A 15083-nucleotide genomic window follows, 5' to 3' on the forward strand; every position below is an offset into this window, starting at 1 on the left:
TAATTTCATGCAACAACTTTAGAAATTCAAACCCCATTTCTCCTTGTATAATTCATTTTACTCTTACCTTGGATCGATTAGATGTTTCAAGCTGTTGGCTAGTGGCATTGTTGTGGCAAAACTGATTATCACTTATACAGGAGACCATGAATTGGAGGGTCAAAGACGATAGCATTCTCCACTATTTTTTGTTGATTTGCTTGTAGTGTATTGTCTCTTTCCCTCGTTCATCTTCTTATGAGTTACTGAAAAATATTGAACAAGAAACCAAACAGTCAATTAATTCGCATCAATGTAGAAAGCAAAGCATACTGCAACTCCAAAGTTGCTTGGCAACAGGTTAAAAAGTCTATCCCAACCACAATTTAGTATTCCAATATTGTATTGACAAAATGTTGATCAAAGAAACACGTTAGTTGCATACAGTTGATAGATACCATATACATTAACATATTAACCTTTTCTGCTATTTCATTATGGTACTTAATTAGGCGACTAATCAATTAAGGGTTCATTAATCAATTATTTGGAACCACGTTATGAAGCAATGCTAATAACTTCATAACACTTGGTTCAAAAGAAAGCCAATGCCTCTCTTTTTGTGACCATTTAGTCATTAGAGTTAACTATACTCAGAGAGTCTTGTGTCCGAATTATAGAGAATATCAGGTATCTATTATATTTGTGCAATTACATTGGTCTATTGACCTTATAGGGTGGTTCGTAATCCTGAGGATTAGACAATGCAATTACCTTGATCCAATGAACTTATAAGATGTTTTATAGCCTTGAAGATTAGGCAGACTCCAATGTGATATTATTTTTAAAGGATTTTCTTTTCTTGACAGTTGAGATATTGCAGACATTTCATATTGATCATATGGTTTCCATTGTGTATATTTAGACTGTCATAATGATCTTCATCTTAATTGTTTAGATGGGTAAGCTGGAACTTCTAGGTTTGGGTATTAATTCAAAAATGCAACATAGTATTAAGAAAACGTTCACATTTAAGATGTTGCAATTACTGCAATGACCAGTGCCCGACCAGTCAAAGATTCTTTCCGCGCAAGATTCGAAAAAGATCAGCATCCCACATTTAAGTCAGTGAGATGACAATCCCTAGGCTTCTGCAACCAATCAAACCAGCTAATTAATCAAGTATTGTGGTCCTAATTAATTAATTAGTGTAGCTCAACATTCAATAAGTAAGCAGGTTTGACATTAACTATTCACACTTGTAAAATATTAAGCACATTTGTAAAATATTAAGCTAGTTTAGAAGTTACAGTGTGAATGGAAGATAAATGAAGTAAATGAAAGATGATTTTTAAAGCGTTTCAGATACTTAAAGTAAATCATACGTCCATTGTTCTTTTATATATTTATGAGGTTACAGGAGGTCACGTAAAACGACTAGTGAGCAGAGGTATAAGTGATTGATTATCCAAGAAGAATATCGAGTCAATTTTTTTCTCGCAGGTTATCTGTGTTTTGAGAGTAAAAGGTTAGAATAAGAATGTGGATTTCTTCTCAAAATCCAGAAAATGAGAGAGGAAGTCCTCTATTTATAGTAGAAGGTTTTAGGGTAATGATTACAAATCTGCACGTGAGCAGGTGTCATACAATTCCTACCGCGTTTTCCATTGGCTGATTACACAGCAGATATCCTTAAACCGCGCAGGGCTTAGACAGATGGGCGACTCCTATCCACTCATAGACAAAGCCTAAGTTTGCCAAGTTGATGACAGTTATACTCTTTCTGTCTTTTGACGATGTGGCAGCTTCTGGACGGCACAGAAACTTTCTGAACTCTGATTGGCGCTAGCTAACGTAAGGTCGCATCAACCCTAATTTTTTAGGCATAAAATGCCGAATTCAAACAGTCATTATCATCCTTTCAAGTCAAGGGCGGAGCTAACAACAAAAATTTCAAGTCAGCTCTTGAGCAATGCCATGCAAGCTATGCAAATAGCTAATTTAGGAGGCAACATACCCATACCAAAGATGGACAGAAAATATTTAACATACTATTTACTGGAAGATAACTCATATCTGCACAAACCATAAGGACAGTGGTATTCAATTTCCAATTCCAATAATGTCTGCGATTTACCATACCAACACCTAATAATTTATTGTACTGAATCCCCACCGATTCCCCTCTTGATTACTAATAGAAAACACAATACCGTGATAATAATTTGTAAGCATTAATACTGTATTAATGGTTTCTGCTACGTGCCAGTGTTCTGATCACCAGAACACACACAGGTAAGATGATGGACTTGCATAATTTTAACCAAGTTTTAGAGGGAATTCATCAGAGGAAAAACCCAGAAGGCCACAGTGTGCACCTATAAACCATACACTTCATAGTTCTTGTATTTGTACGGAGTAGTAAATGTATATAGTACTAACCTGAGCAGTATGAATGTGTTTTAATTGTACGAGTGATTTACAGCCTGAAGCATGAATTTGACAGAATTAAAAGTTAAAAGAGTATCCTGAACCATTAACAGCTTGCATTTGATTATCATGAATTCAGAATTGTACGGATTGATTGAAGTTAAAGCCATTTCTAGCTTGTGATATAGGATTTTGATTTCAACCACATCAATACTGTTAAATTTTGAGAATTTCATATAAGAAAAAAAACTTCTTAAGATTTGGTGCATTTGTGTCCAATTAATTGATCGAGCGTTTTTATCGAAGCTTTTCTTTAACATGAATATGAATGATTCTTGATTACTACAGTACTGCAAGTTGGGAAAATTGCTGATGAGAATCAACGTTTTTAGGTCCACTATCCAACTCACCCTACAGCGTAGAAGCAACAACAAACTGAAACCTCTAATGAAATGATCACTATTCAGTCTCTCAATCCAGCTCAAAACTTAGGGTTTGAAGAACAAAATTTAAGAACTGAATACAATCGATATAGATTTTTCATTCAAGATCTCAAACCAACAATGATTATAATAAATATAACATTATCAAACTAATAATATCGATACTAATTAATCCTGGAGAAATAGCAGGAAGCTTCTTTAACCTTGTACTGGCTAGGGTCAACATCGATCTGTCATGCTTGTTTGTGGGTTGTTCAAAGTGGAAGAAGCTGTTTGAATTGTACTAGTAACAGTGCGCTAAACGTCGGTGGCATTATTGTAGTGACAACGATTAAAGAAGGGCAAATTGGTTTGCTAATTTAGTGCGGTCGGTGCGATGGGTTGCAAACTACACTGCACAAACACAGTACTGTCCAAGCTAACCCAACCACGGTCCGACTCAAGCAATTTTTAGGTTAACCAGAGAAAAAAAAAAAAAAAAAAATCTTATCTTGTATTTTGTTAAAATAAAATTCAGATATATTATATTTTGTTTTTATCCGATAAAAATCAGATTATTAAGATGAAATGACTAGGTTGAAAGCATCACAACCACAACCACAAACACAAACACAAACTCGATTTTTGTTTTATACAAGACATGCGCAGTCTAATCCGGGGGCCTCCTCTCCGTTAAGGATTGGCCTGGCTGCACGTTTGTGATTATAGATTGGATAGCAGTATTCATCTTCTTCATAATTTGTGCTATCAGTTATCAGCATTTCTACAAAACATAAGGTCAATTCAGTGGCACATTGCTGGTATTTTACAAAGGAAAATCACTTGTTTGATAAAGCTTGCTTCTTCTTCTTCTACTTTTTTTTTTTTAAATTTCTTTTATCAACTACCCCATTTGCACAAGTACAAAGTTAAATTTTGTATATATAAAATAAACCCTGCCTGGTTCTTCTCAAAAGGTTAAGAATAGCCCTTGATTAGGATTCAGGGCCAATGAATGTTAAATAAATTAGACGGTGAGAACAACAGATGAGATTCCAGTTGTAATGTATGATAGATAATTGGTGATTAAAATTTTTGTCTTTGGATGGCAGGTTTTGTGTCGTTTCTTTCAATTAAGTTCCAAGTTTTGACATGACCTTGCTTTCCGCAAATCTCATTTGAGCATGAATCAAATTTGGCTTTACATGGAGCAATAATAGAGGGACCCAAACCAATTAATGTTTGGAGTGTTTCTACAAATATCGTTTAGTTGGTTTTCATGATAGGAGGCAAGGGCCAATTCGTTATTGTTTTAACTTAATATTTATTTTAAATTCATTAATTATTAGCTAGTTGCAAATACATACAATATTTCATGGCTTTAATTTTTTTTTTTTTTAATCAAGAGTGTACATCTAGACTAATCTTCGGAGGAGACTAACACAGTACCTAATGTGACTAAATCAACCCTAGCAAGTGCACTAGTCGTGTTCAAGCAATAAAGTGATGAGTTTGAGTATTGTCCCACAAAGATCAAAGCAATTATTTGTAATTATGGAATATTCATATTTGTCAAACTTATGGGTTGTGTGTGCACATAAATTATGCGTGCACACAGGCTGTCAGACTTATGTTTTGGCTTGGTTTGTTTCGAGTGTGTGTGTGCACAACGGTTTGTGCTTACACTCTTGTTTCAGATATTTGAAACCCAACACAAGTTGATAAAGTGAAAAAGATATTGGTTATCTTTGTCTCTTGCTTTTTATGACCTTTTTACATATGTCATAATATGCTTAGGTGGTCCTAGGGAATAAAGTTATCTTTTCCGATTTATTTTGTGGTCCAAACTAAAAGAATGAATACTTTTTTTATTTGGAAAAATATGGGTCTATCCCTTGTTGGCTGACGTGGCACTATATTGTTGAGCAAGAAACATTTCATTAGATAATACTCTTTCTTGCGTGTATAAATCCAACATTTTGATCTTTTATTTAATTCGTACTCTGAATTTCTTAGAGTATTCTTTCTCTTAAGGTTAATGTTTATTTTCCATTTTGTGCCAAAACTTTACCATATCAAATATAGATTTGATGGCTTTTGGAACGTGATTCCTTTGATAATGCTGGTGCGTGGCGTCAGTGCTTGAAGATTGGTGTTTCACAAGCTGTTTTCGGGTGTGTGAAAAATATCCGAAGAAGTTGCTACACGTTAAGGATTCAAAGTGTGGTGCTAAGTGTAAAGTTGAACAGGAAGTTCTTTTTACTATAACTTAGATAAACTTTGAACGTTATCTAGTAATTTGTTATTAACTTAGTGGATTGCTTCGATCTAGACAATGTCCCATGTAAGTAGGCTAAAAGTGGATTTAGTCAAACCATGTATATGGTTGTGTTCTATACTTTCTGCACTTGTGTTTGATGTGGTTAAAAACTGAGAATGTCTTAATCTACTTGGTAAATATTCCGCTGCACTCTAAAATGGGTAATCCAAAACCAAAGTATTTTAACCTGTTCCTAACAATAATTATCTAAAACTGCCTACACGTTATTTGATAAAATAAGATTTTAGAGTGTAAAACTAATGGATTAAAAATAACTAAATCAAACAAATAAATAATGTGAAACATTATTAATGAAGTTAGCGTACAGATTTCCCCCTAACTATGTTTGACAACTACTCTTAATGCCCATTTGTGCTATGAATTGGTAGGATTCCTCTAAGACCAATTATCTTTATTCAGGCATAATATTCAACTTAATACATATCTCTATGCGGTTACTCTAAAATTAAGAAGCATAAAAACATCAATCATTTACAACTAATTCGCCATATTCGGTTATAAATTAGGTAGACCACAAATTAATCCTAAAATCCCTATCCGATTACTTCTAGTTTTAATACGTTATGCAATGTTATTCTAATAAAACAATTATGAATATAAATTAAGCAATAAACTTTAACTTCTCTATTCAAAACATCATCAAGGTAATTGAATCAATCCAACATTCATAAAGCATTAAACCTAAACTCTTGTACAAATTCATAAATATAAATCTGGTATTAAGAATAAAAATTGTTCAAAACATAATTACAGTTCTATCTTCCCCTAACAAAATAGATTTACTTCATCCTAAGAACAAAGAACTAAACAGAGAAGAAAGAAAATATATTCAGACTTGAAAATAAACAAAAATCAAACTCTTATATCTGATCTTCAGTCTTCAAGCCCCAGGAATACGTCTTCTTCTCTCCAAAATATGCAAAATTCATCTCCTGATAACTAATCTCAATTATATTTAAATACCCAAAAGAGTCATAAGTGAAAAAGGAAAGAAAAACTGACAAAAATACCCTAATAGTTCCCGCCACAACCCTGGCCATAGCTAAATTTAAGTCACCACAGCCTAGGCTATGGTGTTTTCTGGTCTCTTTATTTTATCTTTGTTCCACCACCATGGCCATGATAAACTACCAAGGCATGGCCGTGCCTTCAAGAATGTTAGGCAATGGTCAACTTCTTTAAGCTTTAAGCACTAATTTCATTCTAATACTTCACTCTATTCAATCAAAGCCTAAAAACTACAAAAGTTATCCAAACTAATAGCTAACTATTCACATCTCAAACTTTGACAAAAACTAACACAAAGAAAACAAATTAAAAGTTAACTAAACTAACATCAAAACAATCCTAAAAACACTCAAATTACGCAACTTATCAGTAATCCACTGCCATACCCCTAAAATGCTAATACGTATGTGGTATTCATCATTTTGTATTATTTTAAAGCATAAAGCATAAGTGAAAGGCACACTTGGGCAAACGAAATCAACCACTTTGTGTTGTATTAAAGTCAATTAATTCCTTAGTGGGGTTTTAAGTATCAATATCTAATAATAAACTTACAAAAGTAATTATTTTGACTTTGTATTAAAATCAATGTGCTATCGACTTATTCTAATTGATGTGAGAATTGATTCATAAAGTCTCATTATTTAAATTAAAAAAAAAAATTGCAATAATTCGTATATTATAAATGTGTAAAATAATGTTTTGTATGCAGTGTCGGGTGAGCATCCAATGTAGAAATTTATTCTGGTCCTAGCTCTTACCTCAGGGGCAGGGAGTTTATTTATGTGTGAGATGTGGCGAGTTGTGTTTGGTGAGGCAAGTAAACAGAATGAATTAGCACCACACCATTCTTTTCGTAGAAAAATACATTTTATGATACGTATAATCTTAGTTCAAATACTGATCAAGTCAACTTGCCATCAATATAATGCAATAGATTGGGATATAATATATGTCAATAAAAGAATAATGTCATATAGAATAATATTAGTATATTACATATCTGAAATAAGAACTCAAATTTCTCATCTCAAATAATTTTTCATCTTATATATGACATTGATTTATCATTTGTCATATCAATATCATAGAAGGTGACACTATAATGGGAATTTTACGAGCTCTTGAAATGTTAATAATTTAATTTGAATAAATAAGTTTGTATATAATATTTAGTTTTAATATAGTATATGTATATACTTAAAAAATCTCATATGTCATTATTAAAGAGTCAAAAAAAAGGAAAAGTATGGAGAGGGGGAGGGGAGGGCCTATATAAACAAGGCCTGTCTAGTAAGAGTTTTGCATATACCAAGCAAGCTTCAACACCTTCGCTATTTCTACTACAAACTAGTCACCTTTTTCATCTCTTGTTGCTCTCACTCACCTTCCATTCCAATCAAACCCTTTTTATTCATAAACTAGTATCTCATGGAAGAAGACAAGGGACACACCCGAGATGGCACTGTGGATCTCCAGGGCCGCCCCGTTCTTGCCTCCAAAACTGGCAAATGGAAAGCCTGTGCTTTCCTTGTTGGTAAACAATTCATGTTAACAACTTTTTTTTTTTAATTTAATGATATACTTCATGATAACTGCGATTTTCTTCTCTTTTTTCTCTTCTATTGCGTTAAGCTGAAAGCTCATCATGTGAATTTTTTGTGAGTTAATTACAGCTTATGAAGCATTTGAGAGAATGGCCTTCTATGGAATAGCGTCAAACTTAGTGAACTATTTGACAAGCCAGCTTCATGAAGACACAGTTTCTGCAGTGAGGAATGTGAATAACTGGTCAGGATCTGTGTGGATTACTCCAATTCTTGGTGCCTACATAGCCGATACTTACTTGGGTCGGTTCTGGACTTTCACAGTTTCATCTCTAATTTATGCCATGGTAATTATTATCATCACCATCTCTCCATTAATCGTTTTTATTCAATCTCTATATCAAAACAATGGTCGAATCCAAGTGTAAAGTTGAACAGGAAGTTCTTTTTACTATAACTTAGATAAACTTTGAACGTTATCTAGTAATTTGTTATTAACTTAGTGGATTGCTTCGATCTAGACAATGTCCCATGTAAGTAGGCTAAAAGTGGATTTAGTCAAACCATGTATATGGTTGTGTTCTATACTTTCTGCACTTGTGTTTGATGTGGTTAAAAACTGAGAATGTCTTAATCTACTTGGTAAATATTCCGCTGCACTCTAAAATGGGTAATCCAAAACCAAAGTATTTTAACCTGTTCCTAACAATAATTATCTAAAACTGCCTACACGTTATTTGATAAAATAAGATTTTAGAGTGTAAAACTAATGGATTAAAAATAACTAAATCAAACAAATAAATAATGTGAAACATTATTAATGAAGTTAGCGTACAGATTTCCCCCTAACTATGTTTGACAACTACTCTTAATGCCCATTTGTGCTATGAATTGGTAGGATTCCTCTAAGACCAATTATCTTTATTCAGGCATAATATTCAACTTAATACATATCTCTATGCGGTTACTCTAAAATTAAGAAGCATAAAAACATCAATCATTTACAACTAATTCGCCATATTCGGTTATAAATTAGGTAGACCACAAATTAATCCTAAAATCCCTATCCGATTACTTCTAGTTTTAATACGTTATGCAATGTTATTCTAATAAAACAATTATGAATATAAATTAAGCAATAAACTTTAACTTCTCTATTCAAAACATCATCAAGGTAATTGAATCAATCCAACATTCATAAAGCATTAAACCTAAACTCTTGTACAAATTCATAAATATAAATCTGGTATTAAGAATAAAAATTGTTCAAAACATAATTACAGTTCTATCTTCCCCTAACAAAATAGATTTACTTCATCCTAAGAACAAAGAACTAAACAGAGAAGAAAGAAAATATATTCAGACTTGAAAATAAACAAAAATCAAACTCTTATATCTGATCTTCAGTCTTCAAGCCCCAGGAATACGTCTTCTTCTCTCCAAAATATGCAAAATTCATCTCCTGATAACTAATCTCAATTATATTTAAATACCCAAAAGAGTCATAAGTGAAAAAGGAAAGAAAAACTGACAAAAATACCCTAATAGTTCCCGCCACAACCCTGGCCATAGCTAAATTTAAGTCACCACAGCCTAGGCTATGGTGTTTTCTGGTCTCTTTATTTTATCTTTGTTCCACCACCATGGCCATGATAAACTACCAAGGCATGGCCGTGCCTTCAAGAATGTTAGGCAATGGTCAACTTCTTTAAGCTTTAAGCACTAATTTCATTCTAATACTTCACTCTATTCAATCAAAGCCTAAAAACTACAAAAGTTATCCAAACTAATAGCTAACTATTCACATCTCAAACTTTGACAAAAACTAACACAAAGAAAACAAATTAAAAGTTAACTAAACTAACATCAAAACAATCCTAAAAACACTCAAATTACGCAACTTATCAGTAATCCACTGCCATACCCCTAAAATGCTAATACGTATGTGGTATTCATCATTTTGTATTATTTTAAAGCATAAAGCATAAGTGAAAGGCACACTTGGGCAAACGAAATCAACCACTTTGTGTTGTATTAAAGTCAATTAATTCCTTAGTGGGGTTTTAAGTATCAATATCTAATAATAAACTTACAAAAGTAATTATTTTGACTTTGTATTAAAATCAATGTGCTATCGACTTATTCTAATTGATGTGAGAATTGATTCATAAAGTCTCATTATTTAAATTAAAAAAAAAAATTGCAATAATTCGTATATTATAAATGTGTAAAATAATGTTTTGTATGCAGTGTCGGGTGAGCATCCAATGTAGAAATTTATTCTGGTCCTAGCTCTTACCTCAGGGGCAGGGAGTTTATTTATGTGTGAGATGTGGCGAGTTGTGTTTGGTGAGGCAAGTAAACAGAATGAATTAGCACCACACCATTCTTTTCGTAGAAAAATACATTTTATGATACGTATAATCTTAGTTCAAATACTGATCAAGTCAACTTGCCATCAATATAATGCAATAGATTGGGATATAATATATGTCAATAAAAGAATAATGTCATATAGAATAATATTAGTATATTACATATCTGAAATAAGAACTCAAATTTCTCATCTCAAATAATTTTTCATCTTATATATGACATTGATTTATCATTTGTCATATCAATATCATAGAAGGTGACACTATAATGGGAATTTTACGAGCTCTTGAAATGTTAATAATTTAATTTGAATAAATAAGTTTGTATATAATATTTAGTTTTAATATAGTATATGTATATACTTAAAAAATCTCATATGTCATTATTAAAGAGTCAAAAAAAAGGAAAAGTATGGAGAGGGGGAGGGGAGGGCCTATATAAACAAGGCCTGTCTAGTAAGAGTTTTGCATATACCAAGCAAGCTTCAACACCTTCGCTATTTCTACTACAAACTAGTCACCTTTTTCATCTCTTGTTGCTCTCACTCACCTTCCATTCCAATCAAACCCTTTTTATTCATAAACTAGTATCTCATGGAAGAAGACAAGGGACACACCCGAGATGGCACTGTGGATCTCCAGGGCCGCCCCGTTCTTGCCTCCAAAACTGGCAAATGGAAAGCCTGTGCTTTCCTTGTTGGTAAACAATTCATGTTAACAACTTTTTTTTTTTAATTTAATGATATACTTCATGATAACTGCGATTTTCTTCTCTTTTTTCTCTTCTATTGCGTTAAGCTGAAAGCTCATCATGTGAATTTTTTGTGAGTTAATTACAGCTTATGAAGCATTTGAGAGAATGGCCTTCTATGGAATAGCGTCAAACTTAGTGAACTATTTGACAAGCCAGCTTCATGAAGACACAGTTTCTGCAGTGAGGAATGTGAATAACTGGTCAGGATCTGTGTGGATTACTCCAATTCTTGGTGCCTACATAGCCGATACTTACTTGGGTCGGTTCTGGACTTTCACAGTTTCATCTCTAATTTATGCCATGGTAATTATTATCATCACCATCTCTCCATTAATCGTTTTCATTCAATCTCTATATCAAAACAATGGTCGAATCCAGAAGCAGTAGTGAACTGAGACATTCTAGCTTTTCTCATTGGCAGTATTCACCACATGAATCTTTGATATGATAAGGGTTGAATTCACTATCTTTATTTTCCAAACAAACTTCCCCATCTGTTAGGACAATATTTTAGATTACCTACACTCAAAGGCCAATTAAATTCTTTGTTTTTGGTGGGTCCAATGAATATATTGCTACTTCAATTGATTGGCTAATTTTCATGGAGTGTGAGTTGCATCATTTCTTCTCCACAAACGTATCTATGATTTATATTTGACCCCCAATCAAAGTAGCTAGCTATATGCTGTCTCATTTGCACTAATTATTATTCTGAATTTACATATTTCTAACAATGCTTAAATTAAATTCTTGAAAAAGCAGTTTCAACTGATGCAAAAGAGACTGATCAGTTTTGTATTCATCGATGATTACAAGAAAATATATGTTTCATTAAGTTTTAGCTGTAAAAATTTGATGTTTTACAAGTAATATTCTCAACAGGGAATGATACTTCTCACAATGGCAGCTTCGTTTAAATCAATGAGGCCAACATGCGCCAATGGAGTCTGTAACAAGGCCTCGACTTCACAAATTGCCTTCTTCTATACATCTCTTTACATCATTGCACTAGGGGCCGGTGGAACAAAGCCCAACATATCCACCTTTGGTGCTGACCAATTTGATGACTTTGACCCTCATGAGAAAACCCTCAAGGCCTCATTCTTCAACTGGTGGATGTTTAGTTCTTTCATTGGTGCTTTATGTGCCACTCTAGGCCTTGTTTACATTCAGGAGAACTTGGGATGGGGATTGGGGTATGGTATTCCTGCAGTTGGTCTTCTATTTTCTTTGTTCATCTTCTATCTAGGTACTCCCATTTACAGGCACAAAGTAAGGAAGACTAAAAGCCCTGCAAGAGACTTGATTCGAGTCCCGGTAGCCGCCTTCAGAAACCGAAAACTCCAGCTCCCTGATGACCCATCAGAGCTTCATGAATTTGAGATGAAAGACTATACTAGTAGCGGAAAACGCCAAGTCCATCATACTTCAGTCTTTAGGTAAGCTTCGATATACTTCTCTGTTAAGCAACTGCAGTTTGACTCAAAAGCTAGAAATAATATTATCCAAATAATAATATTAAGCCCCAGAAATAATATACAAGTGCATGCTGAGTAATCAATGTAAACACAGTCATTTTTTGGATGGAAAATGGCTGATGAAAATAGTATATATATTGTCCTTGCTTGGAACTTTGAAGATAATACAAGTAATACATGGTGTCATTTATTCACTATAAAAATTTTCCAATGTTTAGAAATTATGGCTGCTTGCATGCTTTCCACATTATGTGGTGGGTGTAGTGGAGGAATTTGAAGAAGTAGGGAAAATAAGAGAAACCTTTTTTCATTCCAACAAATGATGGTGGCAAGGAATCTAATTAAAGGAACATTCAATTAGAGTAAAAACGAATCAAAAAAGTGCTTTAATATCTGATGCCTAAAGCAGGTGAGATGGACTTTCCTGCTTCATGTGGGAGAACTAGAAAATCTACTGTGGCAAAGGCTATCGTGGGGTGTTGTTTTTATGATATTTGGTGTCGCAATTTGCTCAATAAATTATCTCCATGAGCATCCTTCACGTACTCCTTCTCAGAAAACTTTAATGAATTGTCACAAACTCTTCGCCAAGTTGTTGTAAATATAGAGCGTATCACAGTGCAATAGTGCGCTCCACTGCCCCACCAGGAACAGCTCACTATCCAATCCCATCAAAATTATATATATATCTGTGAAACACGTTTTCAGAAAATTGCTTCTTTTTTTCGGCTTTAAAAACGATATAAAGTTTCGCTATCTAAAACATATCCCTTCAAAATTATTGATAATGCGTCAGTTTGCCAGAGATTTGTGTATCTGAATATTAAATACAGAGTACAATTGAAGTGATTATATGTATAGAGGCTGTATTGATTATATTTAATTGTGTTCTCAGGTTCTTGGACAAGGCTGCAATAAAGGAGGCAAACAGAGCCACAGGTTCAGGGACCACCAAGCCACCCTGCACAGTGACTCAAGTGGAAGGAACCAAACTTGTTATGGGAATGGCTCTTATATGGCTCGTGACCTTAATTCCCAGCACCATTTGGGCTCAAATCAACACTCTATTTGTCAAACAGGGAACCACTTTGGACCGACATCTAGGCCCTAACTTCCAAATTCCAGCAGCCTCTTTAGGCAGCTTCGTCACACTCTCTATGCTCCTTTCTGTGCCAATATATGATCGTTACTTTGTGCCATTGATGCGTAAGAAAACTGGAAACCCTAGAGGAATCACACTCCTACAACGACTTGGCATCGGATTTGTGATCCAAGTGATCGCCATAGCAATTGCTTATGCGGTTGAAGTTCGGAGAATGCATGTTATAAGAGTGCAACATGTTATAGGCACAAAAGAAGTTATTCCCATGAGCATATTTTGTCTAATGCCTCAATATGTTCTATTGGGGATAGCTGATGTGTTTAATGCGATTGGATTATTAGAATTCTTCTATGATCAGTCTCCGGAAGATATGCAAAGCCTCGGAACAACATTTTTCACTAGCGGGATCGGCGTCGGGAACTTCTTGAACAGCTTTCTAGTGACAGTGGTGGATAAAATCACAGGGAGAAATGGAAAGAAGAGTTGGATTGGTGATAACTTGAATGACTGTCACTTGGATTACTACTATGGATTCCTTATGGTGATATCTGTGCTAAATTTAGGAGCATTTTGGTGGGCATCTAGTAGATATGTCTACAAGAAAGAAACCAAAGAAGTGAACGAGGGTTGTGTTGAAATAATGGAGACCAAAGGATTAGACACAACTCTAGGATTACAAGTGTGAAAAAAAAAAAAAAAAATTATAATATATGATCTAGCTACCTACATATTATAAGTATGAATATGATAACCCCTTTTAGCTTTTAAGATAAATGCAATCTCAAAATGTTCTTAATTGGCTGCTATTTCAATCATGCAGGCATACACATAGATAAACCAATCCCTCTTGTCATCAGCAGGAAGCTTGCATAAATAATTCGCATCATTAATTTGATGCCTCTTCTCTCTCTCTCTCAAAGTTTTCATGATTTTATATATACATATACATGTATTAAATTTTATATATACATATACATGTATTACACGTAAAATCAATCCGATGACAGTACTCCATGCATTTACTTCATTTGACACAGAAAAAACTCAAAACTACATCCTTTAATTCAACCTTGATATGATTGATCAACGACATGTCTAAGGCTAATGAACTCTCATTTTTCTAAGATGCTTTTCCTACATTTTCCCAATTCAGAGACTCCCATTATTATCTGCCATCGCATTTCCACACTGTTGGAGGTTTTTTGTCAAGGCAAGCACCAATATATTTTGCTTTTGCCTTCGCAAATCAATGCATTAAACATACTTAAACTCTGCTGCATATTGAGTACTGACTTGTATCCAACTTTTATGAATTACACTGCACTTGCACTCCACTTACCAATAAATTGATTCATATGTTGCATGCGTTGATTGATTTAAATGAATTTTTCATCTTTGTTATGGCCAAGCCATTAATTAATTGATTACTTTTTCTTTTCAATAAAGATGTCAAAATTTTCTGCGGCAGCTTACCAAACTTATGATACTGATTAATACCACTAGTTTACTATATATTCTGTCTTTCTCTGTAATTTTCAAGCTAATTTTTTTAATTTCCATGGATTTGAGCTTCTTTTTTTTTTTTATAAATAATATGGGCATCTTTGAAACAAATTTTAAAGTTATCTTGACTTTTACTACCACAAT

The 15083-nt window shown here is 33.7% G+C and overlaps 1 protein-coding gene across 2 annotated transcripts; it reads left to right on the top strand.

Annotated features, from left to right (window-relative positions):
- Nucleotides 1–7491: 7491 nt before the first annotated feature.
- On the top strand, nucleotides 7492–14123 carry LOC116129743 (protein NRT1/ PTR FAMILY 5.1-like). 2 transcript variants are annotated; one of them, XM_031415461.1, is made up of 4 exons: nucleotides 7492–7717; nucleotides 7857–8074; nucleotides 11739–12295; nucleotides 13230–14123. In XM_031415461.1, the coding sequence occupies exons 1-4, from the start codon at nucleotides 7612–7614 to the stop codon at nucleotides 14119–14121; spliced, it is 1773 nt and encodes a 590-aa protein (XP_031271321.1). In that variant the 5' UTR covers nucleotides 7492–7611; the 3' UTR covers nucleotides 14122–14123. The 2 variants fall into 2 exon arrangements, with proteins under 2 accessions (XP_031271321.1, XP_031271320.1); XM_031415460.1 differs by lacking the exons at nucleotides 7492–7717; nucleotides 7857–8074 and adding exons at nucleotides 10577–10802; nucleotides 10942–11159.
- Nucleotides 14124–15083: the final 960 nt, after the last annotated feature.

This window comes from Pistacia vera, unplaced genomic scaffold, assembly GCF_008641045.1.
Source record: "Pistacia vera cultivar Batoury unplaced genomic scaffold, PisVer_v2 Contig213, whole genome shotgun sequence".
Lineage (NCBI taxonomy): Eukaryota > Viridiplantae > Streptophyta > Magnoliopsida > Sapindales > Anacardiaceae > Pistacia > Pistacia vera.

What these genes read in the sequence shown, in the direction of transcription:
- LOC116129743 (XM_031415461.1), top strand. Translation starts at nt 7,612, where the DNA reads ATGGAAGAAGACAAGGGACACACCCGAGATGGCACTGTGGATCTCCAG. An exon ending in AGCCTGTGCTTTCCTTGTTG is followed by an intron (nt 7,718 to 7,856) that starts GTAAACAATTCA and finishes AGTTAATTACAG; the next exon opens with CTTATGAAGCATTTGAGAGA. An exon ending in CATCATACTTCAGTCTTTAG is followed by an intron (nt 12,296 to 13,229) that starts GTAAGCTTCGAT and finishes TTGTGTTCTCAG; the next exon opens with GTTCTTGGACAAGGCTGCAA.